This window comes from Podarcis erhardii, assembly GCF_964252035.2.
Source record: "Podarcis erhardii genome assembly, chromosome: 1".
Classification (NCBI taxonomy): domain Eukaryota; kingdom Metazoa; phylum Chordata; class Lepidosauria; order Squamata; family Lacertidae; genus Podarcis; species Podarcis erhardii.
The window spans coordinates 108,639,136-108,652,947 of record NC_138497.1 but is presented as its reverse complement, the minus strand read 5'-3'; the positions used below and the strand labels follow the sequence as shown (position 1 = coordinate 108,652,947).

General features: G+C 40.0%; 1 protein-coding gene across 1 annotated transcript in view; it reads left to right on the top strand.

The window, feature by feature from the left end:
- Window positions 1–13,812, top strand: part of PLA2R1 (phospholipase A2 receptor 1) — a 61,303-nt gene that overhangs the window by 6,885 nt on the left and 40,606 nt on the right. The window contains exons 4-9 of the mRNA XM_081874267.1: window positions 375–548; window positions 2,129–2,242; window positions 3,159–3,302; window positions 6,241–6,429; window positions 8,050–8,207; window positions 9,239–9,346. Coding sequence (XP_081730393.1) covers window positions 375–548; window positions 2,129–2,242; window positions 3,159–3,302; window positions 6,241–6,429; window positions 8,050–8,207; window positions 9,239–9,346 — 887 coding nt within the window. The remainder of the gene's footprint in view (window positions 1–374; window positions 549–2,128; window positions 2,243–3,158; window positions 3,303–6,240; window positions 6,430–8,049; window positions 8,208–9,238; window positions 9,347–13,812) is intronic.

Here is a 13,812-nt window from a genome sequence, read left to right as displayed (position 1 = left end):
CCAATAAATGGACAGTGAGAAAGGAAAGATGGGGAAGTAAATGTTTCATTAGATGCTGCTCACCAATTCAAGTGACTGTTTCCTTAATTGTCAAAACTTGTATTACTCACTGACATTATCAAGACAGGAGGAATTCAGTCCTATGTGTGAAGTTGATTTTCCTTTTCCTTTTAAATTTCAGAGTGCATCCTACTTCCTGATATAGTTTTGACACCAGAACATTGAAAGCGAATTTGTAATAATAACGTCCTAGCAGTTCCATTTGTTCATTTGGTGTTAATTAAGCTAGATTGTTATCTCAGAGTGTTATCTTTCTTAATTGCTTTGTAATATCATGCTGTTTTTAACTGATTTCTTTCTCTTTTTTCACACAGAGACTGGCTGTGACATTTTTTGGGAGATGAACACAGACACTCAGATCTGTTACCAATTCAATCTTCTTTCTGTTCTCTCTTGGAATGAGGCACGTGTTGCATGTCAGAGACAAGGAGCAGATTTGCTAAGCATCACAGATATGGCAGAACAGAAGTATATTAGTGGTCCACGTGGTAGGTTTGAAACCATGTTTGTGAGTGAAACCTTTCATTTGACTCTGTCAGTGGCTAGAATAGGAGAGCTGTCCATTTCACATTTCATCCTAGTTGCTCTAGCCCCATTTGTGCAAAATTCATTGGTCCAGTTCACATGTAATGTGAAACCATAGTTTAACACTACATGAAAGAGCAGCAACAAACCTTGGGCTCACATACTCCTTCCCCTCTCTTCCATGTTCAACCATTGCACAACCCTTCCTCTTCCTGTTTTCATGTAACTGGAGTTTCTGTTATGTCTTAACTGAGAATTCTGATTAATTTAACATGGTTTATTGAATCAAGCCAGCGTCATAAATCACAACTTGATCCTGTTTTGTTTCAACAGTGCATAGTTTAAAGTAGCCACAGTTTGTCCTTTTCAGCCATAAAGAAAAACCACAATTAGCTTGTGACAGAAAACAGATGCTTTCAATCTCTTGTTAGGGGATGAGGGAGTACACAAGCTTGAAAATCACTGTTGTTCATTTACATAGCACTAAACTATGGTTTAGCATTATGTGTGCAACGTGTCATTGTAATCCTGAATGACAGGTGATTCACAAAGAGGCATAGCTGTGCTTCTCAAACTTTTTCAACCATCCTACCGCCTCCCCAAACACCCTAAATTGCACCTACCTTCCAGATTCCCTTCTCCTACAACCTTTTTCAGCAGGTAAACCCACGGGGAACTTTGTGCTCATCCATGTGGGTGGCTATCATAGGACATAGGGATCATCTTGCTCCTTGTCTACTGCACTGGATGTGTCCTGGCCTTCCTATATGTTGGGGGCATGGTAATAGGAATGAGCCCATGCACTTGGCGGAAGACATTCATTAGTGTGCAAGAGGATCTATAGTTTGTGATGAAATAATATTAAAAGTTTCAATATGACTGCTCCTACTTCCCCTTCCACGGTTAATCTCCCCACCCTCACCCTGCGCACTCTTTTCCTTTCCTTGGTTGGGAGAGGCTAAGGGGGAAAGGCTGACAGCAGCTAAACTTACTAATACCAGGAGAGAGGTTAGCAGTGCATGTTCAACTGGAGTGGTGAGAGGAAGAAGGAACTACACTTGTCCCACGTAGGCAAGGCGGCAGTGCCATATTAGCAAACAGGCAGAGCAGGCACGAGCCTATTGGCACCACACCTTTTAGGAGCCCCAGGACAATGAATCAAAATAATATTGATTTGATCTTGAAAAAAAATTGCAAAAACATAATAGGAGATAATTTGCGAGGGGGGCCTAGGGATTTCAACTTCAAGCAGGCACTGCAAGGAGGCTCCATCCAAGTGTTTAAAATCAATGGGCTCATCCCTGTTACACTGCTTGGCATCTTGGGGTACCTGGGCATGTCCAAAGGAGTTTAAAGTGATTCTTGTTTCCTCTGGCAGTAATGAATGCAGAATGCTGTTACCTGTACCTCCTGCTGATGTCTCATTCTCCCTAGTGGAAGGTGGAGAAAGTAACCTACCAGCTTGGAGATGCAATTCCTGTGTAAATTGGGCAATACTGAACTGGTACCTGAATGTCAAGCTAGATCTCTTGTTACACTGCAGAACAGGTGGGCACAAAGGAAGTTCTGATGTGGACAGGTTTAAATCAGCTGGATGGAGCCGCTGGCTGGCAATGGTCAGATGGAGCACCCTTGGCATTTGTGAACTGGCGATCAGGTACACAGATCCTCATCCTTGGCTCTGTTATAACACCAGGATTCTACGGCTATTGCTATTGCTATTGAACTCAAAATACGAGCTGGCAATAGTATGTTCCAATATAAACATTAGAAAGACCAGGTTCTGAGTTTTCTGTTCCCCTGATTACTGGTAGATGCAAGAAGTTAATACACATGCAATAAATTACTGTTTTAGAATGCTGTTTTAACTGTTTTAGAATGCTTAAATTCTATCCATCTATTCACCCATCTATCCAGTAGTTTGGCAATGGACAAACTACGGGATAGATGGATGAATAGATGGATTGAATTTATATCCTGTCCTTTCTCTCGAAGGAGCCCAGAGTGGCAAACACATCCACAATTTTTTTAAAAAGCTTTTTAAAACAGTTACAGTTAAAAATGTTATTTAATCCACTGACCTCAGAGTTGCCAAGAACAGAATTTTTCAGCCACCAAACTGAAAAGAGCCATTGTCAGACTAGGACCTGGGAGAGTCCAGGGTTCAAATCCACACTTGGCCATGAAGCCTCGCAGGGTTGTTATGGGGATTAAATAAGATGGGGAAGAACCACCTTGAGCTCCTTGGAGGAAAACAGTTGGATGTAAATTCTATTTTAAAAAATAAAACAATACAATTAAAAATAAAATATGGGATAAAGTAAGTGGTGCACTTCAGGACACCATTTGGATGGAAGGCTAAACTTGCCTGATAGCTTCTAAACGAAAGAAATTGAGAATCATGCCTGCCCAGATGTGGTTCTGTTCCTTAGTCATCATTCTGGACTTGGAGAATCTTGCTGATTGGGGCAGAATGTCAGGTTTTTAGATACAGAGATATATATAAAATACCCACTGCATATTGTATTGTATTGTACTGTACACATAGTGCTAAAATAATATTCTGTTTGCAGATCCTTCTGACAGCTCTCTTGGGCAACATCGCTGCAAAGTGTTTAACTCAAAAATACAGCAGGACTGGCAAAGTTACCCATGTGAATCTGGATTACCATATGTATGCAAAAAATATTTAAATGCTACTGAACACGAAGCATTTGGTGAGTCTCTAACCAGCAATGTAATTTGATCTGTGAGGCTTTTTATATCTCTTTCTACTTTTAATAAGGGGGACATATGTACATTCCACATCTTGGGCTTCAGGCAGTTTGAGTGTTTGGGAATTACAAGATGTGCTAAGTATGCCAATTGAATTCAGGAGAAAGGTAGTTTCAAGTATAAATCATTGTTCAGGGTCCCTTTGTTTGTAAATTGGCATATAAGCTTTGAAGGCAATCAAACACTTAACAATCCCACTTTTACCATTCTGAGGGCAAAAAGCGTACCTATTTCATTAGATTTTAAAGAGGAGAAATTAGCTCTTCAGAAGAACATTTTCTGCATGTAGTGGAGAATAGAATCCCATTTATTCATTTTTTTATCATTTCATTGTGCAGGAGTGGGAAACCTCCAGTCTGCAGGCCTAAGTTAGTCGTCGTCATCGTCCCCCGGCCTTCTCCTTTCACCTACACCTGATAAAATAATACATAATACAACTGATCAGCAATGTTGGCAAAGGTCCCTCCACTGGGCTTCTCAAGCACCGACAATCAACTGAGTGGCACTTGGGAAGCACATTGTGCCGATGTTGGGCTTCACAAGTGCTGATAAATCAATTGATCTTCTGTGCTTTGCAGACTGTTTTGCTCACAGTTTGACTTCGAACTGTACAGGCTGAATCGGGTCACATTGCAACAGCATTGTGATGTCACGTGATTGACGGGGGGGGGCAGTTTTGCCTACCTGTCAGATTTGGCCTGCAGGGGAAGATTTGGCAATAAGGATGCGGCCAGTTGGCCAGATGCAGTTCCCCAGCCCTGTCAAGGTGGTGTTATTATAGATTATAGTCCAAGGATCGCCAGGCTTTTTGGACTAGTAGGTACAGTTAGACTTTTGAGAGAGTACTGCATCCACCACAAGTCACCAAATGGCTGGAGTGGGGAGCATGGCAGAACACAAAATTAGAGGGGATATACTCATTGCAGTTTCTCTTCCCTGCCCAGCCCTAATGGAAGCCAACTACAGTAGTACCTCGGGTTACAGACGCTTCAGGTTACAGACTCCTAACCCAGAAGTAGTACCTCGGGTTAAGAACTTTACCTCAGGATGAGAACAGAAATTGTGTGGCGGCAGCTGGAGGCCCCATTAGCTAAAGTGTGGGTGGCGCTGTGGGTTAAACCACAGAGCCTAGAACTTGCCGATCGGAAAGTCGGCGGTTCGAATCCTCGCGACGGGGTGAGCTCCCATAGCTTGGTCCCTGCTCCTAGCAGTTCGAAAGCACGTCAAAGTGCTAGTAGATAAATAGGTATCGCTCCAGCGGGAAGGTAAACGGCATTTCCGTGCGCTGCTCTGGTTCGCCTGAAGCGGCTTAGTCATGCTAGCCAGTAAAGCGAGATGAGCGCCGCAACCCCACAGTTGGTCACGACTGGACCTAATGGTCAGGGGTCCCTTTACCTTTACTTTACCTCAGGTTAAGAACAGTTTCAGGTTAAGAACGGACCTCCAGAACAAATAAAATTCTTAATCCGAGGTACCACTGTATGTCTTATTGGTGCAGATTCCGGAGAAGGTTGTTTTTGTATGCAAACAAGCAAACATATTTTTTTTTCTCCCCTTCTGAAAGAATTTGTGAGCCTTTACAATGGTTTAAGCTTTCTAAAACTAACAAAGCTTTCCCTGGAGTTTTAATGGAACCCAAAATGTGGAAGCATACATAGGTTCATAATTTTAGAACAGATGTTAATTTCAGCAACATTTTCTTTATTCTGTTAGGGCAGAGGTGGGCAACCTGTGGCCCTCCAAATGTGGCTGAATTATAACTCACATCACCCCTGACCACTGGACGTTTTGGCTGGGGCTGGCGGGAGTTGGAGTCAGCAGCATTTGGAGGTCCAAACGTCCTCCACCCTTCTTGCTCCAGAATATAGACAAATACAGCTGAGACCTGTATGTTGTTAGTAATGCATTGGTTGTTAATGAACACTATTTACACAAAGTACTCAGAAGTATGCCCTATTACAGTGGTACCTTGGCTTAAGTACTTAATTCGTTCCGGAGGTCCGTTCTTAACCTGAAACTGTTCTTAACCTGAATACCACTTTAGCTAATGGGGCCTCCTGCTGCTGCCGCGCCGCTGGAGCACGATTTATGTTCTCATCCTCAAGCAAAGTTCTTAACCTGAGGTAATATTTCTGGGTTAGTGGAGTCTGTAACCTGAAGCGTATGTAACTTGAAGCATATGTAACCCGAGGTACTACTGTACATTCAGTGAAAGGTAACAGTATAGGTAAATCAGTCTGTTTCTGTTCTGTTTGACCCATAAGTCTACATCAACCTGAAGTTTTAAAAAATCTGTATGAAAATCCAATTTATTTTTTTAACTCATGAATTTTTTAATCATTTTGATACTTTTATTGAGTGAGAACTGCATTGGAATGTTCAGGAAGCTCAAAGCTTGATGGGTAACTGTGGTGGCAGTCTTTATTTATTTATGTATTCATAAAATTTAGATGCCACTTGACTGTAAAAGAACCTCAAAGTGGTTTGCAAAAAAAGTCTTTACTATGTCTACTTGGAAATAAATGGAGTTAGGATTGTAGCGTATGTTCCAATCTCCGTATTAGGCTGGAAGGTGTGGTTTAGGTCAGATTATGTCAGAATTCACAAAGACTGAACTTCTCGAACATTCTTAGGGCAATTTTATTTTCTTTCTTTGTGTGTGGGGGGGGTGCTTATGCATGCATAAACATATTCATATGACACATTTTTGCACTGTAGCTAGTTCTTGCTAGGCAAATGTGTTCTCTTTTCTTAAAAAAAAGAAATAGTGAAAAGAGCTATTATATATGTGCATGTATATTGCATAAATAGATTTATGAGGACTAGGAAAGAATTCATTTGGTTAATATAGCCTTGTTTCTGTACATTTTAATTGAAAAGATTCGTGGAAATTTTATCCTACCGACTGTGACTATAATTGGTATCCATATAATCGTTACTGCTATAAACTTTATAAAGAAGGAAAAAACTGGAATGAAGCTTTGCTTTCCTGCCAGGATGATAACAGCACACTCATTAGCATAACCTCTTTGGCTGATACAGAGATGCTCATTAATCTTCTTGAATATGGTGAGTTCTCATAGTTAATGTGCACTAAACATTGGTTTAAGGTACAGACAATTTTCCTTTTAAAGGCAGCCACTCTGAATTCCTGTCTGTCAAGTGTGACAATCCAACCCAAAGTCGATAGAAAAACCCCATTGGGGGCCAGTGTCAGAAGTTGGCATCACCAGGAATTTGCTAAAGGCTTAGGGCACCAAGAGGGCGTACCTGCGCTAACCCCTAACCTGCAGCTCAGGAGCAATATCAGTGTAAGGAAGAATAGCAGCGTAAAATGTTCAAATATGCTGAAGAGGCTGATCTGACGAACAGGATAAGTGAAAATGGAGATAAGGAATATAAGGAAGAATGGACAATGTTTATTGACAGTTACAGATAGGTAGCCGTGTTGGTCTGCCATGGTCAAAACAAAATAAAAAAATTCCTTCCAGTAGCACCTTAAAGACCAACTGAGTTAGTTCTAGGTATGAGCTTTCGTGTGCATGCAAGTGTATCTGAAGAAGTGTGCATGCACACGAAAGCTCATACCTAGAACTAACTCAGTTGGTCTTTAAGGTGCTACTGGAAGGAATGTTTATTGAATATTTTAACAACTAGTATAGATGAATACATAGCTTAGCAGGTCTTGAGTAAATCCAACAGAGTTGAAATAGATAGAGTATTTAATAGATAACAAATTGGACGGTTAAAAAGATGTGGATTACATGGAGTTGTAGAAAAGCAAAGGAACCAGGAAAGTGTGGAAGGGAAGTCATATGATATATGTATACATGCTGTATTTGGTATGAAGCTGTTAGTGGCACAGGGGAAGGGGAGGAGGGATAAATATGCTCTCTGTTTGCATGTTTTTGAAAATGCAAAAAAAAATTGAAAAGAAGAAGAAGATAGACAAAGAGAAAGGGAAGGGACATTTATTATTTATTTATTTTTATTTGTGCTCTCTCTCTAGATATATTTTAAAATATTATATCAGTAAACTGCATAATATAATCCATTTAAATTTCATTCACAAAACAAGCACAAAATAAATCACAGAGCAATACATCAGCAAAACTGAATTACCCCTTAGGGAAATCCTGGTATGTATGTGTGTGACTTTGATCCCGCCTCCTTTACCTTTGCCCACGCCCACTGCTGGCAGGTGAGCCTTGGAAGGTTACTCAGGTGTGAATGTGGCCCTCAGGCTGAGATGTTCCCCTGCCCTTGTTCCAGGCTGATGTGCTGAGTTCAAAGCAGGATGAGGAATTTCCAGTGCCTATGAACACCAGTTGTTGGGGAGCAACAATGGCAGAGTGGCATTGCCCTCGTATTCCCAAAGGCCATCCCCACTGACCTCTGTGGCAAACAGGATGCTACACTAGATTGGCCTGATCAGCGATTTCTACCCAGGCACTGTTTCTGACTGCCATATTCCAGCTGTGTCTGGGAAATTCCAGACGTACGGTAGCCCTCAAAACAGTAGTTCACCTGCATGTTAGGACAGGGCATCAAATTAGGGGCCTGTCTAGGTTGCAAAAGAGTAGTCTGACTAAAATGTGGAGACAACTTTGTGTGTGTTTTTTATTGTGCTGTCGAAAATGACCTGGTGTGTCCAAATCATCTTAAAATGCACTTAATTGTATACTACAGAAAATGTGACAGAAACTTGGCTTGGACTGAGCAGTCATAAGACCCCAGTTGAGTTTGAATGGTCTGATGGATCTCCGGTAACCTTCACTTACTGGCACAAACAAGAGCCAAATGTCCATCAGGGGGGAAATCAACTTTGTGTTTCAGCTGAGCAATATGTATGTTTTATTTATTTTCTCTTTTTTATATATAAAAATAATAATATTTTGTAAATGTTTCTGTCCTAGAAGTGGTGGTTTTTGTTTGTGTGTGTTTTGTTTTGCTGCATTATGTGTGCAATGCCTCAGAAGTAGAATATTCTGAGAGCTCTATTTGCTTGATGATTCTCAAGTAATATAATGACTGCTCTCATGCACACAGCAAATCATAATGGAACGATATGCGTCCACAATTACCTTGTCTTTCCAGTCCAAATGTGTGTTAATAAGGCACAGCTCTCCTCTCCTTAGGCTGTTTGCTAAACCTTCTTCCCCTGTAGGCCCACTGGTTTTTCAGTTCCATTCTTTCCCCCTCCTGCACTATCTCAGGGCTTTGAGTGCTCTACCTATTCTTTTTTTCAGAATCATTATTCCTATTTCACATTTCCTGTCCTTTAGGTTTCTACTCTCCTCTCCTAGTCTCATAACCTTACACTTGGCCACTCAGTTTTTCCCTATCCTCAGGCTGTAGATGAAATGTCCTCCAAGATAAACATTTTGCAAAAACACAATTCTTCACTGTTTGGCTTTGACCCGTTACAATATCGGGAAATACTCTGACACTTCAGAGTAGCTCATCAAGCCTTTGAGACAATTCCAGAGGCAAATAGGTAGAATAAACAAGCAGTGAAAGCTAAAATACGAATGCCTTGACATGAATTTATCGTATTTTATTTAATACATTTATTATTAATGTGTGTGTGTGTGCATACACACACATACAGATTAAGGTCACATCTAACGAACATTTGCTTAGTCAAGTAGAGACTACTTATGCACTTAACAGTATGAAACTCTATGGGGGATCTAAAAACGCTAGCAGAATGCACAACTTCTACTTGTAATCGAAGTATTTTAATATTCAAAAACAAAAACAAACCACCACCACCAGTTTTCCTTCCCATGTTATGAATAAGCCCATTGAGCTAATTCCCCCCCCCCCCTGAAATAATGACATATTAAGCTTCATTAATTTTTCCTGTTTTGTTTAGGAGGGACGCTGGAAAGTTAAAAGTTGTAAAGACATATATTTTTATATTTGTAAAAGAGCAGGAACTGTTGGAAATCTCATTTCAGAGGAAGAATCAGGCTGCCCAGAAGTAAGTCTAAACCAAACAGTTATGCCTCATTTAAAATAGTAAATATTGGAAGTGTTTGAATATATCTGGATAGGAATTCAAGCATATTTAGAATTCCACACCTTTTCCCAATTTGCAGTCTAATCTTATGTATGTTTGTTCAGAAACAAATCCTACGGAGACCAATGGGATTTACTTTCAGGTAAATATGCATAGCACTGCTTCATTAACAAAATTCCAGTTTCAAAAACAAGTTGTGTTGCTATAGATCAGGGGTGGGCAGCCTCTGGTTTGCCTCCCCGTTTGGCCAAGCCATGGCCACCTGCCCTAAATCGTCATATATGACATCATCCTATATGACGTCAGGTGGAGGGCAGGTAAAGTCATGTCTGAGTCAAAAACAGGTTTGCAGGCACCACTGATCACCTGATTGGCAGGCTTTTCCATGCACTTTGAAGCAGAATCTCTGTAAGCATGTTGGAGCGCTTATGGATTGAGGTCATGAAGTTTTCCTTTTGTGGGTCACTTGCTCTGTCAGCGATTTTGAATGCAGTTCTTCTAACTTTCTACATCAAAAGGCACGGCACTTTGGTCGACCATCTGTACAAATAACAACTGCTCTATGATGTTTCATCTTGCCTGTGGCTTTTATACTGTTTCTAGAGGAATGACAGGATTGAAAACAACTATTTCTTTAACACAGAAGGTTGTGTTAACCTTCTATCCATACATGGGCACTAGGATTAATTGGCTATTAAATTTCCTCTTTCGAAAATTATTAGTTTATATCATTTGCTTTCTCTACTTTGGGGTGTGTATGTGAAAGTTGTCTATAAATATATCAGTGTTGTTATTCAGTGACCATTTAATATATTGAAATATTGAAATTCAAGACAACTGAGGCTCTTTGAAGTACCCAGTGAAACACAGGTAGCCCTCATAGAGGTATAAATAGTTGATTTCTCACCTTCATTTTCATATATGCTGATATGCCCTCTGCCTAGTCTTTGAATATAAAGTTAATGTAAAGGGTCACATATATTTTTGAATGGGATGATAAAGTTTAACATTCTGGAAGTTAGCTGCTAACTTTGTGAGACCGTTTGGAGCAACACCCCATTCATTTTCCTGCTTGCGGGTGGTCTGCCATGCACACATGTCTGCCAGCATGCATGTGCTTTCTAATTTGCTGCAATATTTGGACAGCTCTGTGTGCATAATGAGGATGTGGGCCTTTCCCTGACACTTCATTGAATGGGAGAAGCCATTCATTGCCATGAACTCCCATTTGAGTACCAGAACTCCTGCATTCACAAGCAGCCTTTGGGCTGAAGGTCTTATTGAAAACTCTGCCTCCATTTGTCATTCATAATACTGAATGTCGCCATTCCAATCTGAAACTACTTCTTCAATTCTAATGTCGATGCACAGCTAGCCAGGAGTTTAGTTGACATTTTAGAGTAAAAATTAGAGGATCCAGATCCAGATCCATTTTGTTTTCATTTGTGACTATGAGATACATGTCAGTATCTCTAAGTTCGTAACCCATCGGTGCCATCATTTGTTCTTGGCTTCAGGCATATGTGCTTGGAAGACTATCTTGCTTATTTGCTTTGGTTGGTTTATTTTTAAATCATTTTGATATTTCTGACAAATTGATGATTCTATATCTTTCTTAGACACTGCAGCAAAGTGCTCATTGCTCAGTTGGCCATATGCCATGTGATTTTATTACTAATTCAACAAACTGTTCCCCCCTTCTCCTAATCTATAAACTGCTAACAGAGGGCAAATGTTTTGTTACTGAGGTCAAATTCCTTAAGCTAGCTGTCTAAACACTAAAGCAGTGATTATCTAGGCACTTTCCCTAAGCCAGCTTTTGGAATGGCATCATGGAGCTGTCAGATGCTTGACAAGGAAGAAAGGAAGAAATGTTGCTTTTTGAAGCTGACAACATTTGGGTTAAACTAGGGTCACAATACTTACAATTTGAAATGTCAGAATTTTATGTAAGTAGCCAATGCTGTAACCAATTAATCCAGTTTGGTCCATTGAATTCCAGGGAAAGGAATTAGTTGATTGAACTGAGCTGAAAAACTTATAACTTGGTGATGATTCACACAATTAGTTGTTGTACAACCATCATGTGTCTCTATTCTGTGACTTGGAATATTCAGAATCGTAAATGGCTCTTAAACAGATCAGTTTCTTATAAGGTCCACCAGTACTTCACTGGTGGGTAATCGTCAGCCCACCAGACCTTGGAGGTTGGTTTACTAGTCTGTTTGGGGCAAACCACACCCAACTTTCCCTGGTCTGACATATATAATGTCAGGCGCAGGAAAGTTCAAGCTGTGGCTTGGAACTTCATGCTGCTGCTAAATGTAAGAAGAATTGAGAGCACACTCAAACTTGCACTCCAAATTTTTCCTTTGCATTCCTGGCTTGAAGTCAAGCTGGGCTGGAAGAGAAAAAATATTCATTTGCAGGTGTGGCTGGAAAGTAACCCGCACCTGAAAATAAAGAATCATTAGTTCTTGTAATAACAAATACCGGTATATGCCTTTATCTTTTGTGGATCAAATATTTTGTGAAAAATGTAGGACTCACAGGCACAAAGCTTTTAGATGTGGTTTCATGATAACAGTATGACTGAGATAAAGGTTCTACATAATCCCCAATACATATGTTGTTGTTGTTAAAATTTATATGCCACCCTTCATCCATAGATCTCAGGGCAGTTCACAACATAAAATCACAATATAAAAAACACAAAATATATAATAAAAACAAGAACAAGAAAACCACAAACCAATAAATCCCCTCCCCACACCTCCTCCCACAAACACATTTAAAAGGGGTATAAGATGTTAATCAGCCAAAGCTCTGGTTGCAGGGGAACATTTTTGCCTGGCACCTAAAGGTGTATAATGAAGGCTCCAGATGGACCTCCTGGGGAGACCATTCCACAGAGAGGGGAGCCACTGAAGAAAAGCCATTCTCATGTTGCCATCGTCTGGAGCTCTCATAAAGGAGGTGCACAATAAGGGCCTCAGATGATTAACTCGAGGCAGGGTCTGGATAGGTTCCTAAGGAGAGAGGTGGTCCTTGAAATATTGCAGCCCTGAGCCATTTAAGGCTGTAGGTCAAAACCAGCACTTTGAATTGGGCCTGGAAACTAATTGGCAGTCAGTGTAGTTGGGCCAGGATCGGTATAATATGCTCAAACCATCTTGCCCCTGGCTGCCAAATTCTGTACCAGCTGAAGTTTCTGAAACGTCTTCAGAGGCAGCCCTACGTATAACACATTGCAGTAATCTAACCTAGAGGTTACCAGAGCAAAGACAACAGTAGATATAGCCCCATACTTAGTTAAAGAAAGATTCTTTCCTTAAGTCAAAAAATATTGATATTATTTGCAAACAAAAATTGGAATTACCCTTGAAGTTCATCTAAAAGAAGTAACCTGAAATAAATAATTGATAGACAGTTTTGTCTCACCAGAACTTAAATAAAATACCAGTCCCTTCTAACGTGATTCCTCAGCCAAGTTTAGTTAAGCTGCTTTAATATTACTATACCGAACATATTACTGGAAGCAAGCTCCAGTGACTTAACAGTTCATTGGCTCCAGACATGTGGACTACCACTTGGGCATTGCTTTATCATTCTCTTTCACAACAGGGAAGCATTCACTGCAGTCACTGGGAAGCAATGATTTAGGCCTTTCAACTTCTATAAGAGACTGGGGTCCTGATTCTTAGTATTGAAGAGCCTTCTAGGCAACACATAAACTAACAATTTCCTGCCAGAGTCATTGAAGAAATGGGGTACCTATTTTGAAGTTTGATAAGAAACGTAAAAGAATAGCATGGATAAAAGCCTTACAAATCATCAAAGGAAGGTAAGTATTCAAAACATAATTTAATTTAAGGATTGGAGAAGGAGGTTTAGTAACATTAAATTAAGTTAATATGGAACTACTCTTTGATGAGTTAAGGTAAATTTGTGCAATGAATAATAACAGTTTGACGGTATTACAATCCACATAAAAAATGACCTTTATCTGCAAGTTTATCTCTAATTGGACAGAGGTACCAGAATTATTGGGAAATTACGGTATAATATTACATTGGCAATTCTAGTTGTTTCAGTTTAAAATACTCAGAGAAATAGTTCAGCCAGATGTAAATTCTACCTTCCTTAATTTAAAATATCTCAAAATATACAAAGGCTAGTATTTAATTCAATAATAGTTTTCTTGTTATTTCAGTGTGAGGTTGACAGCCTACTGCACTGAACACAGTTCCCATGTAAAGTCTACCCTAATTCACCAAGTTTCTATAACATTTCAGTATGCATTTGATAGAATTAATAATGCTTAAGTGTTTGGCTGTAGGCTGTTTCAAATTATAGGGCTTGTTAGTGAATGAGGTCATGACATTGACAGGATATGCTGGGATGGCAATCTTCCCGGGATGCTTATT